The following is a 16,711-nucleotide window of genomic DNA, read 5'->3' as shown; positions in this document are numbered from 1 at the left end:
TTCCATTTTCTATTTTGTTTGGGTTAATATTTTTGTGATTTAAAAAATTATGTGAAATCTGATTAAACGTTATTTACTTCAATCTGATTTCTATATACTTGAAACTAATAGATATGGACCCTAATTATATATATAGACACCCACTACATACTCCAAGTTTAATTTCCAAAGGAAATGACAAATTCAGTGAAAAACTAAAACATTGAAGAAAAATTAGGGCTTATAATATTTCAGTGGAATAACAAAAACACCAAAGTATTTAGTGGTTATCTAAATACTTTCGAAAATAAATAGGATATTTTATAACAACACACATTTATCTAAATTGGCCTTAAAAAAAGGGTTGCCCCAAACAACAAATAACCAAAGGCATGCCAATCACGCAGCCCACCCATGACCAAGACCGTACGCATCCATGTAACCAGCACCTTGTGCATGACCATGCTCATGATCATGGTCATGATGATGATGATGATGGTTGCCGGACTTTGCTTCGTCTAACGGTCTCTGAACATTCTCAGGTACAGGCTCTTCAGCAACTCGTCTGATGGATCTTGGAAGCGAAGCGACAAACTCAGCCACGTATTTTGCAAGCTCGTCCGAGTTGCTTTCCTGCGTTAGATACATGTGCGTATCATCAAAACAATGAAAATGTCGGGAATCCAAGAAAAGGAGGTCGAGCTCTCGAATTTCGGTGAGAAAACATGGCAGGCAACAATGGCAAACATGATCTCGCGAGTGACAGAACTCAATAATCAGGATTAGATTAGAATATCTACGGCACCTGCCATTGGGTAAGGTTAAGGCAAAACATATCCGACTGTATCAGTGGTGAATTCAAGGGTAAAGGTTGAAGATTTACAGTATCAGCGATTGCTACAATGAAACGACGGATGGCAGAGAATAAAACCATCTAGTGTCTGTTAGACTGTTACTGGCTTGGGGGAAACTATAAATTAGAACAATCTGATCATGTAGTGGTTATTAAGCAAGAGAACAATCTGTTATCGTCCATGACAGAACTCGGTTGTAAAGTTCAAAACTTTATCGGATTTCAGACGAAACAAATTTAGGGTCTATGAGCTATAAATCCATCGGTATTGTAGCTACGAACCAGTAAGAGAAGAATCTCTAGCATCTATGATCGACCATGTCAAAATGAAGCTAAGCTTTCAAGGCTTTTTCTAACATACGATGGAAAAAAAGAACCTGATGGATTTGCTGAAGAAGAATCAATGATTCTCACCTGAGGCCACCGGCTTCCCAAGTGTGAGACGAACTTTGCCTTTGGAAGAGCCTTAGCTACACGGTTGCCCTCGTCGCTCCACTCTTTAGACCACTCACTGGACCAAACCACTTGCATCGGGATACCGTTCATCCCATCCGAATCGCCCCATCGTGCAATGTCAAAGCTATGATTCAGCTTCTTCATCGAACTGACTACTGCCCGCCTCCCGTTTCTTCCCTTCAAAAGTATCCTATGAGCATCAGCTTGAGATGGAGTCATACCGGTTGAGCAACATATGCCTACTAGTTTCTGGAACCCGAATGAAAACCCTAACAAGACTTCTCTCATTACAGGTACATTCAAAACCCACAATGGCAATGCTGGGGTAATCCCGGTGTCAATAAGGGTAACACTACGGACAACAGCAGAATTCTCGGAAACCCAGTTCGAAGCTAACCCTAGAGCTGAATCATGGACAACCAAATGTACAGGGGCTAAGCCCATTGTGTCAATCACCTGACCTAAAACCCTAGCCGTTTCTTCGCTCCCCAGTTCGATCGATTTTACAGTTCTCCGATTCGCGTTCTGGAGTTTTAGGATCGCCTCGTACGGTAACTCCCCTGTTTCAACCATCTGATCAAACGCCCAAAAAACCCCTTTTTCCTTGATCAAGCCATAAGCTTCCTTAAACCTCGCTAGAGCCCCAACCTCTCGATCTCCACCAATCACCACCGTTGATTTGTCCGAGAACCCATTTCCGGGCAAATCAACGGCCACAGCATGAACCCCTTTGGAGCCCATAGATCGAATCATGTCTCTAAAAGCATACGAACTAAGCCCTAAACCATGGACCACAACTACATTCTCGGACCCAATCGGACCAGATTCAGCAACAAAAACCTCGATCGGTGACTCGTTGGAGTTTACCTGGACCTTGATGGTTCGCCCATCTGAGTAATATTGACGGAGAGACGGAGGGAGAGAGAGAAACCATGATCTGGGGTCATCTCGAGTAGAGAGAGTAGAGAGAGAAACGAAGAAGAAGGTAGTGAGAGAGACGACGATTGTGAAGTAGAACCAGAAAGTGAAAGGGTTCTGAGTTTGGGGCTTGCGATTCTTCCTGATAGATTCCGGTTTCGCAGCTTCTTTGTGTTCCGCTTTGTTTTCCGGTGATGTAAGGGGCCGCTTGTCCTCTTCCTCCTCTGTAATAATCGCCATTGATGAAAGCTTGGAAGGCTGGAGGGGAAGAGTGTGAGCAGAGATGTCTGAAAAAGAGCGGAAAAGAAAGAAACGTGCTGTCGGTACAGTAGCTTTCCAGGACATCGTTAAAAGTAGAATAATTTTATTTAATGCCCCTCAAGCTTTTATGTTTTTTGAATATAACCAATAACTATTTTTTTTATTCAAACAGATCCCCGCTCTACAAAAAATTCAATTACTATGAGAGAGTACTTATAATTAATCTCAACCTAATTATCCTCTCAAGAATTGAAGATATACCCAGTGATTCCATATTTAAGAATGTTAAACATGAAACATGAAGGAGAAATAATTACAATTTTTTTTCTGTTTTTTGGAATATGGAATATGGATTAGCTTTTTGAAATAACATGTCAATTTTAATATTTTAATATTTTAATCGTTCAATTTATAATTTTGTTGTGTGTTATTGTGTTATATGTTATTTCGAAAATTATATAGTTATTTAATAAATTGAAAATATATATTTTGATATATGTATATTATATATGATATGGTTTATATATTTTAACGATTTTTTTCAAAGTACAGATATCTAAAATAAATGAAGGTCAAGATGTATCAAATATCTATCGTGGGTTAAAAGCAAATTACTAAAATATCCGGGATGAATAACGTGACAATATTCAAACCATAGGGGACTTCGTGTAATTCACTCTATCTGTTTCCTTCTTTTTCCTGCAACCCATCATTACTTTCTCGGCAACCAAACGGCACTTTTCCCAAAACACTTTGAAGAGAGAGAGCAAACAACGGCGAGTTTCTAATCTACGAAGTCCATTGCTCGAATCATCTTGGATTCAGAAGCTGAGATCAGTGACCGTTGAAGGTATGGCGGAGATCGGGAAGAAGACGGTGTTAGATTCCGGGTGGATCGCGGCGAGGTCGACGGAGGTCGGTTACTGCGGCGTTGAGCTCACCACCACGAATCCGCCGTCCATCGGAGCTGATTCCCCGTGGATGGAGGCCGTCGTCCCCGGAACGTAATGTTCAGGCGTTATTGCAATACTTGATTACTTAATTCATGAATTTGAAGTTCTTGCGAAATTGCTGTCTGTAAGGGTACATAAGTTGTCTAAGGTTGTCTAAATTAGCCACATTTTCCAAAAAATAGTCTTTAGTACATGTTAGGGGAAACTTTATGACAGATGAATGATTTTATCTTAGCTAGTTTGGAAATAGTATCAATACGGATTATAATTCTCCATTTGCAAGTTTGATTTTTTTGTGCTAATTGGGTTTTCTTCCTTTTGGATTGGATTGCTTTAGATCAATAAATTTTGTAAAATTTGGTGTCATTCTGTATATTTCTGTGGTTGTTGCGTTATGTGGACTTATCATATCCATTAGTTTATCAATCCTTGTCACATTAGGCACTACATAATTAGGTTTTTACAAGTTTTGTAAATCCATGTTACTTGAAACGAAAAATTCTACAAAATATGATGCGATTAGTACATCCTAGAAAGCTTGGGGTGTATGGGCTGTTGCCTTTGCTATGACTGTAATTTGGTGTTTTTTGTAATATTTTTGTTCTTTCATTTGATGATCATTTGAAATCCTAGATATAAACCATATGATAGGCAGATGAATGGTTTTTAACATTTTCCCAGAAATTCCGATTCTTGTTTCCTCTAGACAGTGTTTTGGCCACATTGGTGAAGAATAAAGCTATCCCGGATCCGTTTTATGGTCTCGAAAATGAAACCATCACAGATATAGCAGATTCTGGAAGGGATTATTACACATTCTGGTTTTTCACAAAATTCCAGTGTAAACGGGTGAGTAATCTCTCTGTTAGATAAGCTTTTAAGGCACTTTCTGTTGATTTTTTTGTCAATGTCACTGGATCAAATTATTTAAATCAATACTGGACTAATCTTGTGCATTTGCTTATGTATCGCTTCACTTCACTTAGTTTAACCCTGATGTTCTTCTTATCATCCTCTACCAAAATGCATGACAATTTTTTTCTTTCTTCTTATGCTCAAGAATACAGTTTGTTTAGCTCAATCTTGATTGATCATCTCCTTGCCTTTTTTTTATCTTCTCTAATTGTTTGACATCTTCACAGTTGGTAAATCAGTACGTGCATCTGAATTTCCGTGCTATCAACTACTCTGCTGAAGTATATGTAAATGGCCACAAAACAGTTCTTCCTAAGGGGATGTTTCGTAGACATACTCTTGATGTAACCGACATTCTGCATCCTGAAGGTAGCAACTTACTGGCTGTTACCGTTCATCCCCCGGACCACCCAGGCTCTATTCCCCCCAGTGGAGGGCAAGGTGGAGATCATGAGGTATACATCTTTCTGCAAGATAGCGCTGACATCCTTCTTCTTCTTCTTTCTTTCTCCCCATGTTATTGACTCTAGCTCAATAAGTGAACAAATCAAGCACGAATAAGATACTCAATATGAAAGTGGTTTGAGTTCATGACAGATTGGGAAAGATGTTGCTGCACAGTATGTGGAAGGCTGGGACTGGATATGTCCTATAAGGTCATCTTTCTGTCCGGTTTTGTTGGATGATTAAGGTTATCAGATACCTAAAGCGTTTTTGTAATGCCCATATTCTTTTGCAGGGACCGAAATACTGGCATATGGGACGAAGTGTCAATCTCTGTCACTGGGGTAAGTTTAATTTGCTCATGTGTTTTATATATTAGGTTTCTCCACTTAGTATATTTTGAAATGCTTACCATATTTAACTTTCAGTGACATTTTCAAAGGAACTGCGTGTTTTATACTGTGAAATTTTCTGAAGCATTTTAACTGGTTAATTCAACATTTTTGCTGCAGCCAGGGAAGATAATCGATCCCCATCTGGTTTCAACCTTCTTTGACGATTATGAGAGGGTTTACTTGCATGTGACTACTGAACTTGAAAACAAAAGCACCTGGGTTACTGAATGTTCATTGAATGTCCAAGTGACTGCTGAACTTGAAGGCGATATTTGCTTAGTAGAGCATCTTCAAACAGAGAAAGTCTCAGTCCCTGCTCAAGGACGTATCCAGCACACTTTCACCCCTGTGAGTGGTAGTAATATCGGGTGATAATAGATTGCCTTTCAAAAACTTATCTCCCACGACATAAATAATCTAAGATATACACATGCGTCCCCTTTAAATGTCTTAATTTATAAAGTAATTGGATAACGAATTTACAGCTCTATTTCTATAAACCTGAACTGTGGTGGCCAAATGGGATGGGAAAGCAAACTCTTTATAATGTCTCAATCACCATCGATGTGAAAGATATTGGGGAGTCTGACTCTTGGACCCAACCATTTGGATTCCGAAAGATTGAGAGTGATATTGATAGTGGCACTGGTGGAAGGTAAGCTTTAAATGTTCAGTCTCATATAAAAACTCGGGATATCCCTGTGGAGCCTCTGCATCGTTGCTTTACAACTTTCTAGGCTGTTCAAGGTCAATGGTGAGCCGATCTTCATCCGCGGTGGTAATTGGATACTATCTGATGGGCTTCTACGCCTGTCCAAAGAACGATACAGAACCGACATCAAGTTCCATGCTGACATGAACATGAATATGATCCGTTGCTGGGGTGGTGGGCTGGCTGAAAGGCCCGAGTTTTATCACTTCTGTGATATCTATGGCTTGTTGGTACACTCTGGAAGCCTTATCTGTTATTGTCTTTTCTGGACGATCCAGGTTCCATTTCTGACGTTTACCTGACTCTTCTTAGGTCTGGCAAGAATTCTGGATCACTGGAGACGTTGATGGACGAGGTGTACCGGTTTCAAACCCAAACGGTCCTCTGGACCATGACTTGTTCCTTCTTTGTGCCCGAGACACTGTGAAACTCCTTAGAAACCATCCAAGCCTTGCTCTCTGGGTTGGTGGAAATGAACAAGTGCCACCAAAGGATATAAACGCAGCTCTAGAGCATGATCTGAGACTTCACCCGCTTTTCAACACCCAAATGCTGGAGCATTCATCAGAATCAGATCAAGATCCTAGCCTTTATCTTGATGGCACAAGAGTTTATATAAAAGGATCTCTGTGGGATGGCTTTGCGGATGGAAAAGGAAACTTCACTGATGGCCCGTACGAAATTCAGTATCCTGAAAGTTTCTTCAGAGACGATTTCTATAAGTTTGGGTTCAATCCAGAGATCGGTTCGGTTGGAATGCCAGTTGCAAATACAATTAGAGCAACCATGCCTCGAGAAGGTTGGGAAATTCCTCTGTTCAAGAAGCATTCAGATGGATATGTAGAAGAAGTGCCAAATCGAATATGGGATTACCACAAATATATTCCCTACTCTAAACCTGGAAAAGTTCACGATCAGATTCTGATGTATGGCACACCAAACGATCTAGACGACTTCTGTTTGAAGGTACAATGTAGAATGCTTGACTTTGATTGTATTAGGTTTTGTTTTTCTTGCTTCTCAAGCCCATAAGTATTGAACTGTATGAGTTGTAAGTTCAGCCAAGTAAAATAATGGAGGACTTAAGTGGACTCTTCTTGTTCCAGGCTCAACTGGTGAATTACATTCAGTACAGAGCTCTATACGAGGGCTGGAGTTCGCGAATGTGGACAAAGTACACTGGTCTGTTGATTTGGAAGAATCAAAATCCATGGACGGGTCTCAGGGGTCAGTTCTACGATCATCTTCTTGACCAAACAGCCGGTTTCTACGGCTGCCGTTGCGCTGCAGAGCCTGTCCACGTCCAGTTGAACTTGGTGTCTTATTTTGTTGAGGTAAAGGGGTGCTCTAAACTCTTGATTTTATTTTATATATTCTCAGACGGAGAAGTTTGCATGACCTTTTGGTGATGTATTCAGTACGTGTATGTACAATGTATAATTCGAAGAAAATTCTCACTGTCTCATATACTTTGACAACACAGGTTGTAAATACGTCATCTAAAGAACTATCAGGATTGGCCATTGAGGCATCGGTATGGGACTTGGACGGAAACTGCCCATACAACAAAGTGTTTGAAAAATTCACTGTACCAGCAAAGAAAGTGGTGCAAATCTCGGAATTTAAGTATCCAAAATCAGAAAACCGGAAACCTGTCTACTTCCTTCTTCTCCAACTGTACAATGTCCCAGACAAAGTTATATCCCGGAACTTCTATTGGCTGTGCCTCTCTGGTGGAGATTACACGCTCTTGGAGCCGTACAAGAAGAAGCAGATACCTCTCAAGATCACTTCTAAGGCAGTCATCACCAAGGGTTCGAACTACGAGCTTGAGATTAATGTCCAGAACATGTCCCGCAAGTCCAGTTTCAGAACTTACCCTGACGGTAATTTTCTTGAAGATGAAATAAAACACAGACCTGGTTTGCTTCAAAGGTTCGTCAGTAGACATGTTTCCACTAAAGCCAACCATGGAGTGAATGTTGTGGAAGTGAGTGGATCAGATTCAGGAGTTGCTTTCTTCCTTCGTTTCTCTGTCATTGACTCTTTGAAACAAGAACAGAGCACAGAAGGACAAGACACAAGAATTCTGCCTGTCCATTACTCGGACAACTATTTCTCACTTGTTCCAGGTGAATCATTGTCTTTTAGTATCTCATTTGGAGCTCCTCCAGGTGCAAAGCCTCAGGTTATTCTTCACGGTTGGAATTATCCTGACGGATTTACTGTTTTTGATTCAAACAAGTAACACAATGTTTGTAAACTGTAACTATTGTGTTATTGTGTGCAAACTTGATGTAGAGGCCTTGATGCAATAAAGAAGGTTTCTTGTTTGAACCTTGAAATGTTGCCATGAATGAATCATGTCATCATGCAAAACCTGCTGAAGTGGTAAAAACAGAGAAATTTTCTTAGAATTTCCGAAAACAAAGAATTTTACCAAAAATGTATTCCACTTAAAATACATTTAGTTTTGCAGTTCACAAAACCAGAAATCTCTTTATTAGGAAATGAAAGGTACAAAATATGCACCAGACACTCGCATCAAACACATCTATACTTTCAACAAACATCTCAGAGACATTCTCCAAAGTTCATGTTTCTTCACGTCAAAACAAAAGGTACATATATATTATGTATATACTTAGTCAAGCAATCAAGAGATTGAAAACCGAAGGTTCAGACATCTCTCTCTGTTACTGGGATGTCTGGCCAGAGAACAAAGTGATCGTTCTTGAGGAGAGCGGTATGAACCTTGAGAGAAATGGCCAGAAACAATTGCATTCCATACAGATCATTTACCAGGAGATGCAAATCTTGACTTCTCTCTATGTCGGCTCAAGCTTCTTTCTCTTGGAGATGTTCCCATCCCTGCTTGCCGCATAATCTCTGGAAAACAAAATTGATTTTGTGAAGGTAGTATAAATAAAAGCATGATTTTGACACGGCTAGAATGTCCTAACACTTGCTAATGTGAAACGACATTAGCATCGATGCAGATGTGAATCCACGTTTTCACATCATGAGTAAGACTAATTCTGACTTTTCAGCGGTCCCTAGCAAAATCGTTACCTCAACTCACTGAAATTCCATGCTAGTCACTGCTACAGATTTACATGTAAATGCAATCAATAAAACCACATTATCACCTCTGCTAATTAAATAGTTGAAACATTCGCAAACACGGTGTTTATTTTTAGTTAAAGCAGCAATTCTGGGTTTAGTTGGTGTTTTTAGTTATAGATGGAAGTTTTCCCGGTCATTCACCAATAATCAAACAGATGACAATGCTCAATGTTCGTCAAGTTTCTGCCCAGATAAATCTAATGGTAGCAAATGCCAACAACGATGAAACAGGAGCTACTAATTATCACCAAAGGAAAATGTCTATGGTGATCTAGAATAGTGAATAAATCTAAAATCATGAGTAACACAGAAAGAATTCCAGTTTGTGATTGTGAATAACACAAAATGAAGTTACCTCGCCGCTTCCTTTCTAGTTCTTGGTCGAGTTCTTCTTTCCACTTTCTCTCAATCTCAGACAAAGCCACACTGCAAAACCAAAATCACACTATTCTAGCAGATGGAGAAATAAGGCACCATCATACAGTTCCCAGCCATTTCAGGTGTTTGAAACATTGGCCATGAAAATTCCTCAATTGTTTTGCCAGACAGATTTTGTGTCGGAAACTTAAACACAGACCATTTTTTCAACTGCACAGGGAATCATAGCTTAACACATCCACGTACAAGACTAACCTCTGGTTGCTTGATTCCTGTTGAGCATCAACAAGAAGACCTCTCCAGTCACTGACCCGAGCAGATGCAAGATCTTGTACAGCTTCATCGCTAGCATTGAGCATATTAGACACATCAGGGCTACCACCACTTCCGGGGCTCTTAGAACGACCGGCAGTGTCAACTGCTCTAGAAGGTGAGCCACCAATAGGACCCCGACTCGGCGACCTGCTTTTTGGAGGCAGCTTCAAGAAACTACGAGGAGTCTCTTCTCGTTTATTGCTGTTGCTACTACTCTCCATGCAACTGGGAGAGCATGTGATCAAACTGTTGTAGTATTCTTCATATAGAGGTGTCTGTAACTTCTTTAGCTCTGAAGCCTAAGATTAAGATGGCCATTATTACATCAGCGACTCAAATACAAATTTATGTAGACATGTTGAAGAAACTGATTAACACAGTGAAGGTATGAAGCACCTTCTCATCTAAGAAAGCTTTAATTTTTGACTCAGTGAGCTCATCCTCCTCTTCTGAGTATGATGGTCGGTCAACTTCCATGCTGAGATTAGTCTCTCTTTCTCCATTTACAGGACTTTCATCAAATTCGTACTTCAAAACATCGGATATTTCATTCAGGGCATCACAGCTCTGTCCAGAAATAATTAATTAGTATTTCAGACTAAATTTTTATTAAAGAAGAGTTATGAAACCCGAGTCAATCATTAGATGTCTAGATAAGTAGTACATTCACAAATATATTTTTACCTTCTTGGTATCGTTATTCTTCTCAAGGGCACAGCTAGACTGAGTAGACTCTGCATCAAATGTTAAGAAATTCTCATTATCCATCAAACACATGTCGTCGCCATCATCATCATTACCATTCTTTCGCCACATATTGTCACTTTGGATCGACTTCTCTGGGCACACAAGCGAACAATTCAGACTGCCCAAGTTACATATATCTCCCGCATCATCACAGGCAGACATCGTACTGAAAGATAAGGAACCCATCATAAACAGTCAGATCATTTTCAGAATTGGAAATTCATATGAAATTTCAGCTGGAGTTCTGGGCCTGGGAACTTACGAGTTGTTTATGTCAGTTAAGCGAGAGGGTGAAATACTAGAATTGTCCTGGAAAACAACAAGAACAGAAAATTCCTCGTAACAGGGTTATCAAGAATAACGACTAAGGTGGTAACCAAGAACATTACTAATGTGCACCCACCATGATAGAAGCAAGAACAGCAGAAGCAGATTCCCTTTGTTTGCCCGTAACAAAAGGGTGCTGAGGAGAAAAAGACAATTGTGAAGATTACAACTCAAAAGAAGCTGACATTATATCATGGTGTTTCAGAAAAACTTTGTCACCTTCAGCAGCTCAGATGCAGTTGGCCGCAGATTTGGTTCCCTGCCAACAAGGGCAAAATGTTTCAGATATCACAAAGACAAGATACAAGAGTAGTGATATACGTTACTTTTCGTCTCTGAACTGAACATAGAGGAAAACAAAGTTTCTAGATTAAAAGTGTATACTCCTGTAAACATTTGAGAAGAAAGTCTTTCACATCAGCAGAGAGATTCTCTGGTATTGGTGGATGCGCTTTAGTTGTCCCAATGTAAAAGATAGCAGCAACCTGAGGGATTAATTAACGTGAAATTTAAGGAGGAAATTCCTACTAAAAGAGGACAATAACACATAAAATAAATTAATAAAGTACCTCCTTATACTGCTGGCTCCAAGGAGCCTTTCCTGTCACCATCTCAATAACTGTACATCCAACACTCCATATATCTGCTGAGCTGTGAAATAAAAGTCATAGCTTATTAACAAATCAGATCATGGGGCATAAAGTTTATATTTGTGACAAGTTTGAAGGGATATTTACAAGCTATGCCCAGTTTGACGAATAACTTCTGGAGCCATCCAATATGGAGTTCCTTTCATAGACTTTGCACCCGAAATGGTAGCCTAGAGCAAGTCATGTCAATCAGTCTAAAAGCATAACAGAGTCTATGTTATAAGATCAACTTGCGTGATGGATGAAACCTCGGAACATAATGATGCTGCAACACAAGTTGTTTTTTACTCTGAAAATTGACTTACCAACTCAACGACCTGTTTGGATGCACCGAAATCCGCAAGTTTAATACATCCTTTGTTATCTACAAGGATATTAGCCCCCTGAGGATAGAAAAACATGGAATATCATGGGCCAAGAAGGCAGGAAATTATAATACTTCCACAGATCAATAGTGTCAAAGATACTTACCTTAATATCCCGGTGCATTATCCCATGATTGTGAAGGTACTCCAATCCCAAAAGTAGTTGTTCCGTGTACGTCCGTACAACCTAAATCCATTAATTTCAATATTTCAACACCATAAATAATCCAAGATCCCTAAGGGTTCAGCAAGGACATACTGATTCCGGAAAAGGGCCGAATTTCTCCAAGAGCGAGGAGATAGATCCACCTGGAACAAACTCAAGCAGAATGTTCAAGGTTTCATCTTCCCTCACTGTGCCCAAATATCTCTAATACAACGGAGAAAATGACTCACGTTAGGAAAAAAGAGTGATATCCTTGTACCCATCTGGGTAAGCTAGAAAAAACATAAACCAAAGAAAACATCATCGTCCTTATTACTTACGACAATGTTAGGATGGGAGAGATTCTTGAGAAGCTTCACTTCCTCCTCTAGCTCCTGAATATGAGTCTGCTAGCACCAAGAAAGAAGCTTGATGAGTAACCAAATCCGTTTGATGCAGTCCATGAAGAGGCAAAATCAGCTAAATACAACAGGGACAAAAAAAACATTTAAGCACAACATAAACATGTAGTGTTGTGTTGTATGTTTACCTGAGTTTTTCCCCTGGTAGCACAATTGGCTGCAATCAGAACCTGAGTAATAATAAGCTCACAATTAGACCCCGCCCAATCTTCAGAGATGCCACTAAACATAAATGCAGAGAACCAGGCCTAGAAGTTTTTTCAAGAGCTGATGAAAATGAACAAATTGTGAATTTGAGATGTACAATGAAACAGACATGTGCTTAGCTGCACAAACATGCTACAGGAACCTGTTCAGCAAGAACTAAGTGCCGAATCCGATGACTATCGAAAACCCCTAGAGCTCGTTTGTATGTAATTTTATTTTACACGAGACATCAAATCGAGCTTTCAGAAGCAGAAAACGCCAAATTCGAAACCTACCAGATAAGGTTAGATCTAAAGGGACTATAAGTTTAGTTTGTTCATAGAAAATGAAACCGGATTCTGTTGATTAACCAGAGAGAAAAGCTTCCAAGTTCACTGAGGATTTAGAACAGACCGACTAACAAATCACAAAGTAATAAAGACCAAGCAGATCCGAACAACCAAACAGAATATCCGTAATTCAAAATTCCCCGAAAAACAAAATTAAATCTCTCAACAAAGTTGACTTTAGAAAATGAGATTTTCAAACTAAACCCCTAATCAGCTTCGAAATACATAACCCGACAGAAACGAACGAATATACTAGTTAACCTGTTTGACGGCGAGAAGCTCCCCGGAGTCGAGATTCATCCCCATGTACACTGTACCAAACGCGCCGCGACCGATTAACTGACCTTTCCTCCAGCGGATCGGAGGCGCCATATCGGCGGCAGATGACGGAGGAGCCTCCGCCGCCGGAGGAGGAAGATGAGGAGGTGAAGGGGAAAGGGAGTTGGGTTTTATGAGAACCCTCGATTTGCGGATGCAAGAAGTGATCTTGTCGGCGAGAGCACCGGAGAAAGGAGGGTGATTCTCCTGGTTGTCATCATCGGAGGTCGTGCGGAATACCAGAGAGCGGCGAACGGATCCAAGGAACTCCTGCATTTGAACGAATTCGAGGAGGACGACGAGGGAGAAAAATGGGTTTCACTGTGATCTTTGTTTCATTTGGTCGGCCGAAAGTGGAAACGAGAGAGGGAGAGAGGAGGGAAAAAGGGGTGAAGATTCTATTTTCAAAAATAATATTATTTTTTTTTATAAATATTTTAAATTTTCGATGTGGAGAGAGAGAAGAGACGAAGAAGCAACGGGCGATAATAAATTAATAATCCCAAATATTGACAACTTCTTTTTATAATGGTATTCTCGTAAATATGGAAATTCATGAAATTGTTTACATCCCAAATATTTAAAGGTGAGGCAAAAAAAAAGTATCACATACATTCTTCTTTTAAGAAGGCAAAACCCATTTTAAACTTAACAATGAAAAATGAAAACGAAAAAAAAAACATCTAACTTAGCTCTATGTAATAATATGATCACATGTGCCACGTGAAACAAAACCATATTTTTTTATATGGATCAGTTTTTTTTTTCAATTTATAATCACTAATATAATTAACCACGAAAGATCATATACTGTCATTATTTTCTTTCTTGCTCTCAAAATCATATTTCCTTTTAGTATCTAAATCAAATAATATCTAATAAAATCTAACATAAAAATAACCTAAAACGATTAAATATAATTTTTTGCAAAGATCTAACGGAAATCGAAATTATTTTGTCACAACAGAAAAAAAAATGAATTGAAACAAACTCTACAAAATAGAAAGAACTAACTAAACAATCCAAAATTAAATCTGATTATGTAAAAAAAACACAAATAGATATATTTTATCTAAAACTAAAACCTAAGACCATAATTGACCACCATAACACGCGTCAAATGATATGTTTAGTATGTCATGAAGCAAAAATATTTCACACTTATTGATTACTTAATTAGTTAATTACATTTTATTTCAAAGGGTTCATCTCTTGAGAGTAGTATCAACTCTCTATGTACTCTTGTTACAATATACAACAATTGTCCAATGCTCAAAAATTTACATATCTACTATTGTTCTTTTTTTCGTATATCTTTATTTTTAAGTTTGAAAGTTTATCGGGTCTTTATCTATATCTCCTAGAAAATCGAAAAAATCTATGCGAATAGGTCTTTCCAAATGAGGATTCCAACCCAAATTAGAAAAGAAGTTTATTTCTTATCGGGTGAACCACCCTCTTGATTCTTTTTCGTATAATTTGGTGTAATGATAATAATAAATGTTAAAAGGAAAGAAAAAGAAAACTAGAAAGGGAAAGGAGAGGAAAGGGTCAGAGATTTACAAAGTTGAAGTGTGAAGACTATGTTATGTACAAATATATGCTTAGAGTTGGGTTTGGTAGAAAAAGTTAGGCTTAGAATTCCAAAAGGACAAAAGGAGATTACTCCATCTTTGCGTAGAGATTGACCTAACCATATACCATACCACTAATTACTTGATTGTTTCGTTTTTATAAGTCTCAATCCCTTTTTACTTCTGTGGTAAGTTCTTGATAATGCTACCCTTTGAATCTAGAGATTTTTTAAATTGAAAAAAATGTTTTTTTTTATTTGAAAATCGGATCCTTGTGGAATCCGAAACGGAGAAAATCTATATACATCTCTATTTGGTCATGTCCTTTACCGACCGAGTATGATCCATGTTGTATTTTCTAATTTTTTGTCTTGTTATTGAGTCAGTGAATATGATTAGAAAAATCTATTAAAATTGAGGTATTATTATAAACTAAACCGACCATTTGATGAGAAATTTCTTCCCCCACTTTTGACTTGTTGTTTTTTCAAACTAAGCACGCACACACATATGTGCCCATACATATACACACACACGCGAGAAAAGGGTCTTTGTTGTGCTTAGACAACTTCGAACATTCTCTGCGCCATTACTCCTCTTGGTTTTCAATCTCTATCTATCTCTCTCTCAAATCAAAGCCAAAGGAATGTTGATGTCAATAGACAACACGCTTACAAAAGCCGTCATTCTGATTCTTATATTCACTTCATCGTTCCTCCTCCACGGAGTCTCCGAAAACAGAAGCCTGAGGGATGGTCTGAAGGCCGAAGAGGATGCCTCGAACCCTCCAGTCTATCCGGAGAGTTCGACGTCTGAAACAGTGAAACCACCCGTAGGGTTCTTCGCTACGGTCTACAGAGAAGTTCCATTTAGTTCTAACCCTCTTCATAACAAGTAAGATTAAACTGTGTGTGTCAGCAGATTTCTTTTTTCTTTTTTACTGATGAAAATATGAAAGACAGAGATGGTGTGTTCTTCATATATATATATATATATATATATACTTGTCAACCCAAGGTTGAGAAGTTGATGTTTGTAGATCAATCACATGAATATTGTGTGTCGAGCAATGTCTCCTATATTTTTTTAACATGTTCCTTTTATAGTACATAAATAGATGAACTTGTCTTTAATAAATGTTTATGCATCAACATTAAATTTTATAGATTTTAAAATATTTTTTTTTAAATTGTAAGAATATTGGTTTTTGTATATTGTAAGACTCATTTGTAAAGAACAAATTTATAAATTTCCGGCAATAAAATTTTAAAAATTTTGTCCATCTATAAGTTTCTTGCAATAAAAATATCAACTTTTAAGTTTCTTGTAGCTCTTTTGCACTTTCTATAAAAAAAATGATGTTTCCGAATTATATCAACCAATAATACAAATATATATATAAGATTACAAATGGTAATTTAGCAATGTAAAAAACACGGAAATCTAGAAAGAATTTCATTTATTCGCTCTTTTATTCAAATACATAAACCTATCTTTCCTTTGTAAATAAATATATATGGGTATATCCCTTCTTCAAAGGAGGCACCAACCCATTTGTTATGAGTGCACAAAACCAAAATAACCCCAAGAGAACAGATCATCCTTTCTAAGTTCCAAAGGGTAAATGAAGAGTCGATACGATGCACACCCAGAACAGATATATATACCGACTCATAAATACGTGAATCTTTCGAACTACGGAGGGTGGTTTGATCATCACCAGACGTACCAGTGTAAGTCCGCCATTGCTCTGTTGATGAATCCGCGTCTTTCTAATGCGAGATTGGAACATTCTTTGAGGAAGATTGGTTACCAAGAAGAGCGTGAGGGAGGTCGGGAGGATTGGTGCTGATCAGATTTGCCCAGAGATTCGCAATGGGCAGGAAGTATTGCTGGCCGCTCCATTCAACCGTCTTCATTCC

General features: G+C 38.5%; 4 protein-coding genes across 8 annotated transcripts in view; 1 reads left to right on the top strand and 3 right to left on the bottom strand.

Annotated features, from left to right (window-relative positions):
• Positions 1-202: 202 nt before the first annotated feature.
• Positions 203-2,520, bottom strand: LOC104805877 (protein AUXIN RESPONSE 4). Its single transcript, XM_010530579.2, has 2 exons — positions 1,247-2,520; positions 203-612 (listed from the first exon to the last, which is right to left on the bottom strand). The coding sequence occupies exons 1-2, from the start codon at positions 2,444-2,446 to the stop codon at positions 379-381; spliced, it is 1,434 nt and encodes a 477-aa protein (XP_010528881.1). The 5' UTR covers positions 2,447-2,520; the 3' UTR covers positions 203-378.
• Positions 2,521-3,156: 636 nt separating this feature from the next.
• Positions 3,157-8,231, top strand: LOC104805875 (mannosylglycoprotein endo-beta-mannosidase). Its single transcript, XM_010530578.1, has 11 exons — positions 3,157-3,471; positions 4,131-4,269; positions 4,563-4,790; positions 4,933-4,991; positions 5,075-5,123; positions 5,292-5,522; positions 5,660-5,829; positions 5,912-6,116; positions 6,199-6,852; positions 6,993-7,220; positions 7,370-8,231. The coding sequence occupies exons 1-11, from the start codon at positions 3,320-3,322 to the stop codon at positions 8,132-8,134; spliced, it is 2,880 nt and encodes a 959-aa protein (XP_010528880.1). The 5' UTR covers positions 3,157-3,319; the 3' UTR covers positions 8,135-8,231.
• Positions 8,232-8,342: 111 nt separating this feature from the next.
• LOC104805874 (mitogen-activated protein kinase kinase kinase ANP1) lies at positions 8,343-13,605 on the bottom strand. Of its 2 annotated transcripts, XM_010530577.1 has the most exons (18): positions 13,159-13,605; positions 12,490-12,531; positions 12,281-12,346; positions 12,054-12,164; positions 11,901-11,981; positions 11,735-11,812; positions 11,517-11,599; positions 11,349-11,430; positions 11,164-11,264; positions 10,999-11,038; positions 10,856-10,915; positions 10,715-10,761; positions 10,506-10,618; positions 10,390-10,439; positions 10,102-10,272; positions 9,646-10,004; positions 9,368-9,438; positions 8,343-8,775 (listed from the first exon to the last, which is right to left on the bottom strand). In XM_010530577.1, exons 1-18 carry the CDS (start codon positions 13,489-13,491, stop codon positions 8,681-8,683), a joined length of 1,983 nt encoding a protein of 660 aa, XP_010528879.1. In that variant the 5' UTR covers positions 13,492-13,605; the 3' UTR covers positions 8,343-8,680. The 2 variants fall into 2 exon arrangements, with proteins under 2 accessions (XP_010528879.1, XP_010528878.1); XM_010530576.2 differs by having other exon boundaries at positions 10,390-10,618; positions 13,159-13,604.
• A 2,624-nt stretch (positions 13,606-16,229) lies between these two features.
• Positions 16,230-16,711, bottom strand: part of LOC104805873 — a 5,579-nt gene continuing 5,097 nt past the window's right edge. For all 4 annotated transcript variants that reach the window (XM_010530572.2, XM_010530573.2, XM_010530574.2 and 1 more), the window contains one exon: positions 16,230-16,711. In XM_010530572.2, the coding sequence (XP_010528874.1) occupies positions 16,562-16,711 (150 nt within the window). In that variant the 3' untranslated portion in view covers positions 16,230-16,561.

Source organism: Tarenaya hassleriana, unplaced genomic scaffold (assembly GCF_000463585.1).
Source record: "Tarenaya hassleriana unplaced genomic scaffold, ASM46358v1 Cleome11, whole genome shotgun sequence".
Taxonomy (NCBI): Eukaryota; Viridiplantae; Streptophyta; class Magnoliopsida; order Brassicales; family Cleomaceae; genus Tarenaya; species Tarenaya hassleriana.
Note: the sequence above shows the minus strand (reverse complement) of the source record. Positions and strands in the feature narration are given on the sequence as shown.